At 40.2% G+C, this 14,352-nt stretch overlaps 1 protein-coding gene across 4 annotated transcripts in view; it reads right to left on the bottom strand.

Moving 5' to 3' along the window:
- Window positions 1-1,584: 1,584 nt before the first annotated feature.
- ACAP2 (ArfGAP with coiled-coil, ankyrin repeat and PH domains 2) overlaps window positions 1,585-14,352 on the bottom strand; it is a 121,108-nt gene continuing 108,340 nt past the window's right edge. For all 4 annotated transcript variants that reach the window (XM_073358980.2, XM_073358983.2, XM_073358981.1 and 1 more), the window contains 3 exons: window positions 10,327-10,437; window positions 9,992-10,053; window positions 1,585-5,067 (listed from right to left, as the gene is read on the bottom strand). In XM_073358980.2, coding sequence (XP_073215081.1) covers window positions 4,964-5,067; window positions 9,992-10,053; window positions 10,327-10,437 — 277 coding nt within the window. In that variant the 3' untranslated portion in view covers window positions 1,585-4,963. The remainder of the gene's footprint in view (window positions 5,068-9,991; window positions 10,054-10,326; window positions 10,438-14,352) is intronic.

Here is a 14,352-nt window from a genome sequence, read left to right as displayed (position 1 = left end):
ACTGCAAACTGGGATGATTTGAGCAGTTAAGAATTTGAATTTTCCTTCTGCAAAATTCCAAAGCTCTGCAGGAGAGGCTCCTTCCCAACGCAGTGATTGGAAGCGTTACTCTGCCAAAGCACCTGCCATTGCTGAACTTTTACTCACAAATGCAGTATGCCAAGGGTAGGTGTAGCTCACAACCAAACTAGCAGTTGAAGGCTACTTGCTTTAAGCTGTATTAACTTTTAGTTCTAAGAGTGTGGCAAAGCCTTGACAGCTGTACACATTTCACCAGGATTTTGCAGCATACAAAGTCTTTATTCAAGTATAGTATTTACAGTTCTTACATAATGTACATAGAGTAACTATTAAGATAATGTATTTTTCTTCATTTACAATGAAACTACAATAAAACTACATTCAAGTTTCTGATACAAAGTCTATAGACTTTTTATTAAATGCAAAGTAGGACTGGTTATACATTCTTTCCAATTATGCATTTAGGAAAACCAAAAAAAAAAAAATCACAACAATTTACTACTGGACTGGTTCAAAACCACTGTCTAGTAAAGATGTACTTAGGGATAGGTACAGAAAGTCATTTATCACTCCAAACAGAATAACCATCCAGTTTGAGGAAACATGGTTTGATTCCTCAGTAATTACTATCATAACATGGGAAAAATTCTGATCTGAGGATAAAAATCAAGTGGGAATTTTCCTTCTTTACCATCTCCTTCCATGGGAAAAGAGAGAAGAAATACAGTACGCAGAAAGGTAAAGAAAGAATGGTGAAGGGGGAAAATGCAAATAAAAAAGTACATTCATCTCCTCCCCCCATCGTGTCTGTACATAGTTGGCTGACTGTTTTAAAAAAGTGCCCATTTGTACAAACAGATACCTATACCGAGACACGTGTGTGTCAGGCAGAACTCTGTGCAAAGGAGCATCAACCATGGCATTGTATTAAACTGGGGAAAACATTCTTTTCCTATCTGTAAGTGGATGGATAGTGGATATTTTCAGAATTGGCTTTTAAAATGCTTTCAGTATCTTAATCATCAGTTCTAATCCTTCTGATATACAAATACTCGTGCCTTGGACTCAAGGCATTTGTACATTTGGAATTCCATGAAATGGTCCTTTTATGTTCTCTGTGCCATTCAGAGATTATTAAAATGCATGCTTCACATGCACGTTTGTTAAAAAACAGGATTTCCCTGCTTCCCAGCAGCTGTCTACACACTGAAAACATTATAGCAAATGTTACACTTCTTCTAGTTCTCATGTATCCCTTGCACCAGTGCTTACATATAATTGCTATACATCAAACAACATGCTGTGGGTACAAGTCATGATTCAGAATGAGAGAAAGACACTCCGTTTTACATGGAGAATTTACTGATAAATCAACAGCACTTGGAGGGGTCAGCCCTGTCTACATGTAAAGCAAGTGAAAATGAATCCCTACAAGTGAAAGATACAGACAGTTATCTTCCAACATACCATGAACATTATAAATCGTTAAGAGCATAATCTGAGTTCAGTGAAGTCAATGGGAAGGCTCCCGCTGATTTCGATGAGGTTGAGATTAGGTCCCAATTGCGCAGGTGAGGAAACTAAATTCTACCCTGTATTAATGAACTGATGTGCATGTTCCAACTGCAACATGAGTGAAAGCAAAGCAAGACTTCCACCACCTACTGGATTCACTCAAACTTAAGGAAAAGGATAGCAATTTCAATATGTCAAATAGTATAAAATTCAGCAGAGTACAGAAATACCTGAATATATAAGCATTGTACCCAAAGTAACAGAAAACAGGAAGCCTTAAAAACAAGTACAGATTGTAATGAAACATTATAGCCAAAATTTTAACCAGCAGGTAACCTACATAAATCATGTCCAAAAGTATGCTAAAATGTATTATGTGCTTTTCCATATTTACTCATTCCAAAAGTCTTTCTGCACATCTGGCCCTGGCTAGGATAAAGATAATAAAAGCCTAAAATAAATGATCAATTTATTTTAAACTGTGTTAAGAAAATACTGCTGCCTTCTCCACAAGTTAAGGCCAGTTGTATTCTACACATAGGTGAAAATATGAACTGGAACTAAACTTTCCCAGTACTTGGCACATGGCTCAGCAGATACTAAAGCCCAACAGAGTCTTACTTCATGCACACTATTCAAGTTATATTCAGATTTACCTCACAGCAGGAGTGGGAATTTCCTAATACTACTAAGCAAAACAGCAACACATGAGTTACAGATTTGCCCATCAAGCACCGTCTCTAAAGCCAGGGGGGTCAACTATACTTCGTCCTGCAAACTGAACACTTGATCTTGCTACACACCAGATAGCTTCACGGCATGTCCATTTTTGTCAGTGTGTCGATGATCACAACAATGCTCTTCTGGTGAACGCACATTACACTGCACATCTCAGCGCACATACCAGGCCAAGGAACTACCCCTCCTAGCCTGGGCTGCCAAAACGACTTCAAGTTTTTACAAACTCTAGGTCTTCTGTCAGAGCACTCGAATACAATCACGCACTGACAAACAATCCAAGCAGATTCTACAATTTAGCATAATCACAGTATCAAAAGCTGGGTCACTCACTCCCCTGACTGGCGAGAGCTGGGAACGCAGCAGGGGCTCCACACAGCTACAGAGAAAGAGCTGTGCTTTATAGGGAACCCTTTTGCAAGTTTAAGCAGCAGCCCTGAGTGACTGGGAAGGAAATGTTGCAATGGTCACAAGGGTGGAGATATGGCATGGGGCATCTCAGAGGAGAGACTTCCAATATCTTTCAGCACTACGGAATAAAGACAGTGATTGTGCCCTGAAGCTTCAGGCAGCTTTTCTGTACAGTCACTCTCACTGTACACCAAGCATTATTTGTAACGCAAGAGGACAAGGCATCTAGACAAAACTGTGTATCTGAAATGAGTATTCTATAATGGGCGTATCTTACACAGCGTCCCAACTCTACGTGTGGAAGCTTCTACTCTCTAAGCTCTAACTTACTCAAGATAGAATGCTATTTAAGCAGACAAATCAGAGAGCACCCAATCGTTCTCCAGGAACCAATTCCTATTAAAAAAGCTTATGAAACTCATTTGTAAGCAGTAACCGCAAATGTATTACTCTCCAAAAATCAATGCAGTTAAAATGGGCACAATTTACTTTGCTTCAAGTAATTAGGCTACAAATAAAGCAATGATGAGACTGTAAAATTCACCCATTTACCACAATAACCTATTGGACACTTTCTATAGCATGAAGATTTTATTCTGGTATTAAAAATTTTTCATATATTTTATTTTTGATTAGCTATTGAATGCACAAGGATAAATATTTAAAAAACTCTCTGAAATGTAACATGCCTGGAAAACTTAATTTTATCAGACATTTACATAAATTTAGAAAGCCCCTTCTGTATCTGCATTGTAACAAGCTAATGTTTTTAAATCTCACTTATTTCCAAAGTAAATTTTAGCAGCAGTATAGTATATTGTTCTGAATAGATGACGAAGATTACAGGAAATCTGCAGTAGTTTGGAAGGCCTACCTAGAAATCCTTCTTACACTGTTCAAAGTGCCAGCAAATGGAGGACCAATAACTAAAAGTCTGTGATGCTTCTGGGGCTCAGATGTATATTATCTATCTATCTATATGCTATCTACTATAAATACACAGATAAATCTTTACTTTTATACATCATGTGCCTGCGCACATCAACAGAACACAGGGTGGAGCCCACTGAAAAGTTCTGGTTGCTGCCAACAGAATACCACTTCTGATTATATTCTTTTTTTAGAGCAGCCGTACAGTAAGACTTCCAGGTTTTCTACTACATGCCCTATTTTAGAGAGCCAGTACACAGATTATATTATGGCAGGCTCTGGCAAAAAGGATTGATTGCCCCGAGTGTAGGACAGCTGCATAACTTGTGAGTGTTTTAATATTTCTTTATTGGGAACAATCCTGACAACAGCTTGGCAGGAGAGGCAACCTTTCATTGGTATGCCTGTCCTATGTTAATGTTCTGCTTGGCTCACTATTTATTTTCTGCTCCCTAATTCCAGCTTTTGAGATGCATTTTGATGTCAGTCAGTTTAACGCATTAAAAACAAAACTTGATGGCATTAGGGGATCAAATTTACTCCAAAGGGAAAGTTCCACAGAGAATCAATCAAACAAGCAACTTTGTTCACAACAAGTCTTATAGTAAAATAGGGAAGTTGCTGCTTTTCTGACATGTGGTCCTCCAGAATACATACGTACAGCGACAGGACAGCAGTCACTGGCCTCATGGCCTGCACTGGTTAGAAGGAGTCAGCTGTGGAAGAGCCTGCAACGTCATCATCATTTCCTGTGTTAGTAGCACACCGGGCAGAGGAGATGGAGGATCGTGTGTGTGTGTGTGTCATGGGCAGATGTACAGAAGGGGAGTTCAGGCAGGTGATCACCAGCTTTCCCATCCAAACAGACTGGAGAGGGAAAAGGCAAGCTGGTCCTTGCCTGAAGAGATAGGAGCTGTAGGGTTACAGCTAGGCAGAACGGGAGGCATGGGGAAATTGTGCTGCTAGCGACTGCCCATGAGCAGTGAGGATCTGGTCATCCCACACCACTGACAGAGGAGGAGTTCTGCAACGCTCCCAGCTTCCGCCAGCCTTGAGTGTGACTCAACCTAATCCTGCCTCCACATGGCAAAACAAAAAACTCTCTCCAATCAGAGGCAGTATCCCTTGCTAAAACAGCTCATCTCCAGCTGCTGCAGTATTCACCCTGAATCACATGCAGCAAATTACACCTCCCACCCAGCCTAAGGGTGCACTAGAGTGCTCACTCAATCCAGACTACCAAATATATCACAAAACACACATAATGAAAGCAGTTTAAAAAAATAAAGACTGCTGCTCTAGAAGCATTAGAAAAGAACCAGGTTTAGTTCTTTTTCTTCTTAGACACTCAAGACTTCTGTGAATCTGATTGCTGAAAACGGTTTAGCTTCTCTGGATTATTGGATGCCATTTGAGAAAAATCACGAAAAATGTCCTGGTAAGTTTCATCTCCTGGGTAGAAGAAAAAAAAATAAATTAGGAAAATATTTCTAAAATATTTACCATGATGGCTAACACCATGCATCATCTCACAAATCTCCTAGTCCTTACTGCATAACATTTATATGTTTGTAGAACAGATTTTTCATATATGGTATAAAATGGGTGACACGAAAGGTGACAGACTGGTTGACTACATGCACACTCTGTAAAAGCAAATTAAACGAAGCCAAATTATACCTGGAAATAGCACCTCAAAGGCAGCCACACAGAGGAAAGTTCAGAGTTAGAAAGGAGAGATGCAAGTATTTTACAACAATGTAAAAGAAAAACATGTTTAATATATACAGAATAAAATCATTATTTTAAAAACGAAAAAGTCAGCAGCTCTCTTGAAAGTAGATCTATGGCAGAAATAAGGGATGAAGAAAAAATGTCATAACCAGCTAGTCCATACTATAACAATTATTAGCAAGCAACAGTATAAGAGCAGAGCACATTCCCACATTACTGAGGAAATTAAAGTTTGCAAGTGCTGGTGCTTTAGTATTTTAATAGGTAAAATGGCATTTTGTTTTATTTTTAAATGCAATGGGAGTCTCTCTACACTAAGACAATGACCCATTGCTGACAATGTTTCTTCAGCAGTGTCACCCAGCCCCCTTCAATGGGTACTGAAAATGATTTTGCTGATAGACAGTGGAGCATGGAAAGGAGATTTGTTCCAGGTCTCTCTTCCTGTCTTGTCTACACTAGCAGCTAAGCAATTTTCAGCCATTGATTTCCATGGAATTTATTCATGTGCTGAACGCCTTGCAGAAGCAGGTAATATGCTGCCATCCAAAACCTGCCCCTTCCAAGTCGGGAAAGGAGTATGCAGGGGCCAAACACTGCTGTTCCCTGTCTGACAACTCCATTATATGTTGCACATCATAAGAGAAGAGGGGAACCAAAAGTTTACCTCTCTCACCAACTACAGTGGTGTGCAACACACACCTCCCTTCCCTTTGTCTGGCTGGCGAAGGGAAGCAGATAGTCCCCCTTCATCCATTTCCACGTGGTATGGTTTTAAATGACTTTACAGAGTCTTTAAGGGACAGGGAGTAGAAGGTTACATTGCCATTATGTCTTTCCGCCATTTTATATGTGCATTTCCAGTGCCAAACCTGTCTCATTCCTGTGTATTTGTGGTTAGCATTGTGTTCATTTGAAAACAGATTCTCAGAAATGACAGTTGGCCAGAACAAAATTAGAATAGTGGCAGGGCTTACATAAAAATGTAAGGTTTCAGAGTAACAGCCGTGTTAGTCTGTATTCGCAAAAAGAAAAGGAGTACTTGTGGCACCTTAGAGACTAACCAATTTATCTGAGCATAAGCTTTTGTGAGCTACAGCTCACTTCATTAGATGTATGCTTTTTTGTTTTTGCAAGATATATTTTTGGCTCTATTTTTGGCTAATAACAAAAAAGTATCACATACAAAAATAGACGAGTAAAATAAAATATCCCTTAAGTTTGCACACTGCATGAACATACTTAATACTGTAAACCTTGTAAATATTATTTTTAAGTGTTTAAAATTGAATTCTGGAAAGCCCCTTTCCAAGCAAAATGTAGCTAAAGTGCAGATTTTTAATACAAAAATACTATATCACTGATTAACCATTCAACAGCAAAATAACTTCAAAGGCACACATTGAACATTTAAGAGAAAAGACAGGAAAAGGGGTAGCAGACACATAGTAACAGACGTTCTGCAGCACCAAAAGGTAAGCATTCTCGAGTATTATGCAAGGAACGGTACCCATGGAGTATATGGCTTCTACCAGCAGCAATGCCTATTTTGTAGAATGAGCTGTTTAAATCAGCTAATACCCATTACATAAAGTATATTTTGGAAGACCCACTGTACCATGCAAAATCATGTATATGTTCCATCAACGGGTCAAACCAATCACATGTTTTTACACCAGAAATGCTGATGCTACCTAGCTATAGTAATCATTGGTTTCACTTACTTCATAGCATGGGTAAGTGGATACTGCAATCGGAGGGGTGACTGCAGCTCAGGTAGGCATACCTGCACTAACTTAATCTAGCTAGGTTTCAGAGTAACAGCCGTGTTAGTCTGTATTCGCAAAAAGAAAAGGAGTACTTGTGGCACCTTAGAGACTAACCGATTTATTTGAGCATGAGCTTTCGTGAGCTACAGCTCACTTCATCGGATGCTCACGAAAGCTTATGCTCAAATAAACTGGTTAGTCTCTAAGGTGCCACAAGTACTCCTTTTCTTTTAATCTAGCAAATGCAGCTAAAAATAGCAGTGAAAACCTGGCAACACAGATCTTTGCTGCAGTCCAGCAACACAAGTATGTAACCCAGGTTCCAGGTGGGTTTGTACAATCTATGCTAAAGCCAGTGTTACCACACCTTCACTGTTATTTTTAGCCACACAGTCTCGTTAAAGCTTCCACAGGTATGCCTACCTGAGCTCTGACTGCAGTGTAGACATACCTTAAAGTAGAGAAGTATCTACTTCGCATCACTCCATGCTTATATCAGGACTCTCTTACACCACACTTACCCTCATCCAACTCCCAATCCCAGGAAAATTATCAAAGAATCTATAATTATACCATCATCTTTTTCAGAACCACCTCTGAAGAGCAATATTAGAGTAAGGGTGGTAAGGACACTTTAAGATACATCTCTCTTGCAAAGCTGTTGCCTTTGTTGTCACCGTAAAGGCAGGGTGAACATATTTTGTTCTCAGGCTGGTAAATTCACAGGACAATTTGCCAGGCTAACATATACTAACATTGAAAACATTCAGATCATTTGTTATAATTTGTAAATGTTCTGAGTCAATCAAATACTGCTGGTCACAAAGTGCCCAGGGAGGCGGCATGATCCGGTGATTGAGGTGCTGGACCACGAGTCAGGAGACCCATGTTCTACCACTGACGCTGCCAATCGCCTCCTGCATAACTTGAAGCAAGTCACTTCCCCCCTCTGCACTTCTATTTTCCCTTTGTCAGTCTTGCTGATTTAGATTGGGCAGGGACTGAGTCTCACTGTACCATGCCCAGCACAATGGGGTCTCCAATTTCAGCTGGGGCTTGGAGATACTGCTGTAACACAAATAATAGATAATCCTCAAATTGTCTTTGATGAAACAAATTCTCTACGTTTTCCGAGTTCTCCAGATGGTTGAAAAAATTTTGTCTAAAAATCCTTTGAACACAACGCTAGGGAAGACATTTTCAGTCACCTCAAGTTAAAGGTTAGACATTCAATGCACTTTATGTAAATAAAATTTGCCTGTATTCGTTATGAATGAAAGCCAGCGCAAGCCCTGGAATGTTCAGTAACAAAAACCTTTTCTATACACTATACAAATACAAATTTTGATTTCTAACACTTTCACATCTGTGGCACACCAGTTAATTTACCCAAAATTTATATAAAAGATTTTACTTTGGAGCTACCAAATTCAAGCATTTTGCTGCAACGCAAATGCATTCCACCCTTGAAATTAGATGGTCATTTCTTTCTTTTAACTTTAAAATGAAAATGAAATTGAGAACTAAATAGTTAGGAGGTTCCCTGTTACCTGTAGCCTGTCAATCAAACAGCACACATCTTGTTAGCTGTTAATGTCACTGGCTAAATGTTGGACAGTCAAAAAGGGGATGGACTTTCCTTTACTCAGCAGAAGAGCTTGCATCATTTTTGACTGGTGGTTTCTTCCAAGTTTAATGTCAAAAACCTTTAATATTAACAACTCCAAGAAAATTCAGAGTTATGGTTGAAAATCCGTCCTTAAGGTCTGTTATGAAATGCATAATCCTAGGTTGCTGAATACTGGATTATGCTGCAGGATTTATGTGCATATTTATGGGCTATTGGTATATGGTTTGATCTGCTGGTAAAGCACTTTTGCAGTGTCACTTTGAAGTGAATGGCACAAGCTTAAGTGCTTTGTTGGATCAACACCACAGTGATTAGCATGTTGCAGGAACGAGCCCTTTAAGCAGGATGGTTTTGCTTTAACTAAATTGCCTGGCTGGTGCCCATTTAAGTCAGATTTAACAATACCTAGTACTAGAACTTGTCAACCAGCTTCATTTCTATTATTGGTTTCCTTTAGCATTAGTTTAAATAAGTCCTCTATAATAAAAGTGGTTTGTATAAATACAAGTTTAGACATTTAAGTGTAAATGGTATTGTTTGCCTGTGAGTTATTTGTACATGTATGCTAAGTGAGATTTTTTGCTTTTTAATACCAATTGGACCAAATGCCTGCCAATTTTTTCTGATGTACTGGTTTAGTTGTAAAGTACAAAAACGGGTCTTTAAAAATGAATGTTTGGTCTAAAACATTTTAAAAAATTAGTGCAAAAAAAGCCCTTCTTTTTATGTTTCTGCCCACAGTGATTTTGTATGAAAGTTTGGTGTAGGCCTCAGGAAATGGGGTTATAATGAAGACGACAGACACAACAGGGTTATAATGGAGAAGACAGACATCCCGTAGTAAGATTAACGCTTGACTGCTGCTGAACCATCCAGATAGAAGGCAGCAGCTGACCATTGCCTGGGTCCTCAGCAGCACATTACTAGAAAGCTGCACAGCAGATGGTGTGGAAGGCCAGCAGCAAAAAGAGTTGCATACAACAGTGCTAACATGTACCACTACAATTGTGAATTTCAAGCACCCTCCCTCCTCCACCTGTGAACACATGACCGTTTAGAGTATACAACTGTCCACTTCAATCTAACATCATACATGTATATGTTGCTTATGAAAACACTGTGGTATGAAGCTACTTTAATTTTCTTTTGCTCAAAAACTATGAATCATCTAGCTGTAAACTAATAAATTCCTGAATGCATTTCTTATACTGCATCTCAGTATGGTTATTAGTAGAGTATTGACCTGGCTGTCCATAAAGTCCTTCTGATTCCCTCATTTCTTCATTCATTCTTGCCAAACGTAACCTATGGTTTGGAAAAGACAAGAACGTCATTTTGACTACATTGAAAACAACATAGTACAAACTATAATGCATTTCTGAGTTTCATCAGTGAAAGATACACAGGGCTTCTTTCAGTTCATCCAGTGAACACTGTGCGCCCCCCCCCCCCCCGGACTGTCTTGAGTTTGTCCATTCTGGTATAAATCCAATCAAGTATTTCTTATATGCTTACAGGACTCAGAGTATAGCAATACAGGAAAAAAATCTGAAATTCAGCCTAATAGAACACACTTACAGAGTTACGATATCTGCATTTGCAGCTTCTACAGCTATACTCAAAGGGTCTTTCCCTTCTTCATCAGTGGCATGCTGATTTGCTCCTCGTTTTAGGAATAAACACACTTGCCTATTAAAGAAATTGCATTATTGCATAATTTCCACTAGAAAAAACAAAAGAAAACATTTTTACAGACGAACAAGCAGGATTCAATCCAGTTTAGTTTAAACCAACTAAAATAATCTGAACATCTCAAATCTCGTCCAAGTACATTTTACACAAACCCTAGCAACACAGCTTCAATCCATCAGCTCAATTAATCTGAAATGATGCCAAGATTTCAATAGTGCAGAAAGTCATTTCTTAATTTAATCAAAACTAAGCTGGAGCTGTGGAATAGTTTTTGATAAATATCACAGATGCACCTTGCAGATCAGGTTAAGGGAATGGAGACTGTTACAATGGGCCCCTCCTCCCTTTGGAGATCACACTCAGTAGGACCAAAGGCTTTAAGACCTCATAAGAACGTAAGAATGATCATATGGGCAATACTAGGACAATGGTCCATCTAGCCAAGGAATCTGGTCTTCTGACAGTGGCTACTGCCAGACGCTTCAGAGGGAATGAACAGAACAGGCAATCATCAAGTGATCCATCCCCTGTCATAGAATCATAGAATATCAGGGTTGGAAGGGACCCCAGAAGGTCACCTAGTCCAACCCCCTGCTCGAAGCAGGACCAATTCCCAGTTAAATCATCCCAGCCAGGGCTTTGTCAAGCCTGACCTTAAAAACCTCTAAGGAAGGAGATTCTACCACCTCCCTAGGTAACGCATTCCAGTGTTTCACCACCCTCTTAGTGAAAAAGTTTTTCCTAATATCCAACCTAAACCTCCCCCACTGCAACTTGAGACCATTACTCCTCGTTCTGTCATCTGCTACCATTGAGAACAGTCTAGAGCCATCCTCTTTGGAACCCCCTTTCAGGTAGTTGAAAGCAGCTATCAAATCCCCCCTCATTCTTCTCTTCTGCAGGCTAAACAATCCCAGTTCCCTCAGCCTCTCCTCATAACTCATGTGTTCCAGACCCCTAATCATTTTTGTTGCCCTTCGCTGGACTCTCTCCAATTTATCCACATCCTTCTTGAAGTGTGGGGCCCAAAACTGGACACAGTACTCCAGATGAGGCCTCACCAATGTCGAATAGAGGGGAACGATCACGTCCCTCGATCTGCTCGCTATGCCCCTACTTATACATCCCAAAATGCCATTGGCCTTCTTGGCAACAAGGGCACACTGCTGACTCATATCCAGCTTCTCGTCCACTGTCACCCCTAGGTCCTTTTCCGCAGAACTGCTGCCTAGCCATTCGGTCCCTAGTCTGTAGCGGTGCATTGGGTTCTTCCGTCCTAAGTGCAGGACCCTGCACTTATCCTTATTGAACCTCATCAGATTTCTTTTGGCCCAATCCTCCAATTTGAACAAAACCGGCCCCAGGACCGACCCTTGGGGCACTCCACTTGATACCGGCCGCCAACTAGACATGGAGCCATTGATCACTACCCGTTGAGCCCGACAATCTAGCCAGCTTTCTACCCACCTTATAGTGCATCCATCCAGCCCATACTTCCTTAACTTGCTGACAAGAATACTGTGGGAGACCGTGTCAAAAGCTGTCATCCACTTCCAGTTCCTAGCAGTCAGAGGCTTAGGGGCCTGGGGCTACATCCCTGCCCATCCTGGCTAATAGCTATTGGTGGACCTATCCTCCATGAAGTTATCTAGTTTTTTTGAACCCTCATAGTTTTGGCCTTCACAACATCCCCTGGCAATGAGTTCCACAGGTTGACTGTGCATTGTGTGAAGTAGTACCTCCTTTTGTTTTAAACCTTCTGCCTGTTAATTTAATTGGGTGACCCTGGTTCTTCCGTTATGAGAAAGGCTAAACAACACTTCTTTATTCACTCTTCATACCACTCATGATTTTATAGACCTCTATCAAATCTGCCATCCTCACTCTTCTAAACTGAAGAGTCCCAGTCTTTTTAATCTTTCTTCCTAGGGAAGCTCTTCCATACCCCTAATCATGTGTTGCCCTTCCCTGTACCTTTTCCAATTCTAATATATCTTTTTTGAGATGGGGCAACCAGAACTGCATGCAATATTCAAGATATAGGAGTACCATGGATTTATATAGTGGCATCTTCTGTCTTATTATCTATCCCTTTCCTAACATTCTGGTAGCTTTTTGACTGCTGCTGCACATTGAGCAAATGTTTTCAGAGAACTCTCCACAATGACTCCAAGATCTCTTTCTTCAGTGGTAAGAACTAATTTAGACCCTATCATTTTGTATGCAAACCTGGGATTCTATTTTCCCATTTGCATTACGATGCATTCATCAGCATTGAATTTCATCTGACATTTTGTTGCCCTATCACCCAGTTTAATGGGATCCCATCTCTGCAGTCAGCTTTGGATTTAACTATCTTGAGTAATTTAGTATCAAATGCAAACTTCGCCACTTCACTATTCACCACCTTTTCCCAGTCATTTATGAATATGTTGAACAGCACTGGTCCCAGTACAGATCCTTGGGGGACCCCCATTTTTTACCTCTCCCCACTGTGAAAACTGGCCATTTGTTCCTACCCTTTGTTTCCTATCTTTTAACCAGTTACTGATCCAACAGAGAACCTTCCCCCTTATCCCATGACTGCCTAGTTTGATTAATGACAGAGCATTTGTTGAGGAAGGAACCTTGTCAAAGGCTTTCTGAAAGTCCAAGTACTCTATAGCCACTGGATCACCCTTGGCCACATTTGCTGACCCGCTCAGAGAATTTTAAGAGATCGATGAGAAATAATTTTCCTTTACTGAAGTGGCATTGACTTCCATCATATCATGTTCATCTGTGTCTCTGATAATTATTTTATTTACTATACTTTCAAGAAATTTTCCTGGTACTAAAGTTAGACTCAATGGCCTGAAATTACCAGGATCAACTCTGGAGCCTTTTCAAAAAATTGATGTTACATTAGCTGTCTGCCAGTCATCTGGTACAGAGGTTGATTTAAGTGATAGGTTACACACCAGAGTTAGTAGTTCTGTAATTTCAGGTTTGAGTTCCTTCAGAACTCTTGGGTGAACAGCATCTATTCCTGGTGACTTACTATTGTTTAATTTATCAATTTATTCCAAAATGTCCTCTACTGACACCTCAATCTGGGACAGCTCTCCAGATCAGTTACCTAAAAAAAGGTCTCAGGTGTGGGAATCTCCCTCACATTCTCTTCAGTGAAGACCAATGCAAAGAATTGTTTTAGCTTCTCCGCAATGGCCTTGTCTTCCTTGAGTGCTCCTTTACCATCTTAATCATCCAGAAGTCCTACCGATTGTTTGACGGGCTTCCTGCTTCTAATCTACTTAAAACAAACTTTTGCCGATAATTTTTGTCTTTTGCTAGTTGCTCTTCAAATCCTTTTTTAGCCTGCCTGATTATACATTTACGCTTGAATCATTAGCGTTTATGTTCCTTTATTTTCCTCAGTAGGATTTTACTTTCAATTTTAAAGGATACCTCTTTGTCTCTAACTGCCTCTTTTACTCTGTTTAGCCATGGTGGCTTTTTGGAGGGGATCCTCTCGGGTTTTGTTGTTGTTTTTCCAGGTATACATACAGTTTGCACCTCTACTCTGAGGTTTTTTTAAAAAAACTCCATGCAGCTTGCAGGCATTTCGCTCCTGTGACCCCCTAACTTCCGTTTATCTAGCCTCCTCTTTTTTGTGTTGTTCCCTTTTTTGACGGTAAATGCTACGGTGGTGGGTTTCTTTGGCATTTTCTCCCCTACAACGATGTTACGTTTAATTACATGACGGTTGCTGTTACTGAGCGGTTCAGCTGTATTCCCCTCCTGGACCAGATCCTGTGCACCACTTAGGACTAAATCAAGAATAGCCTCTCCTCTGGTGGGTTCCAGGACTAGCTGCTCCAAGAAGCTGTCATTAATGGTGTCTAGACATTTTATCTCTGCACGCTGCCCTGA

The sequence above is a fragment of the Lepidochelys kempii genome, chromosome 9 (genome assembly GCF_965140285.1).
Source record: "Lepidochelys kempii isolate rLepKem1 chromosome 9, rLepKem1.hap1, whole genome shotgun sequence".
NCBI classification, from domain to species: Eukaryota; Metazoa; Chordata; order Testudines; family Cheloniidae; genus Lepidochelys; species Lepidochelys kempii.
Note: the sequence above shows the minus strand (reverse complement) of the source record. Positions and strands in the feature narration are given on the sequence as shown.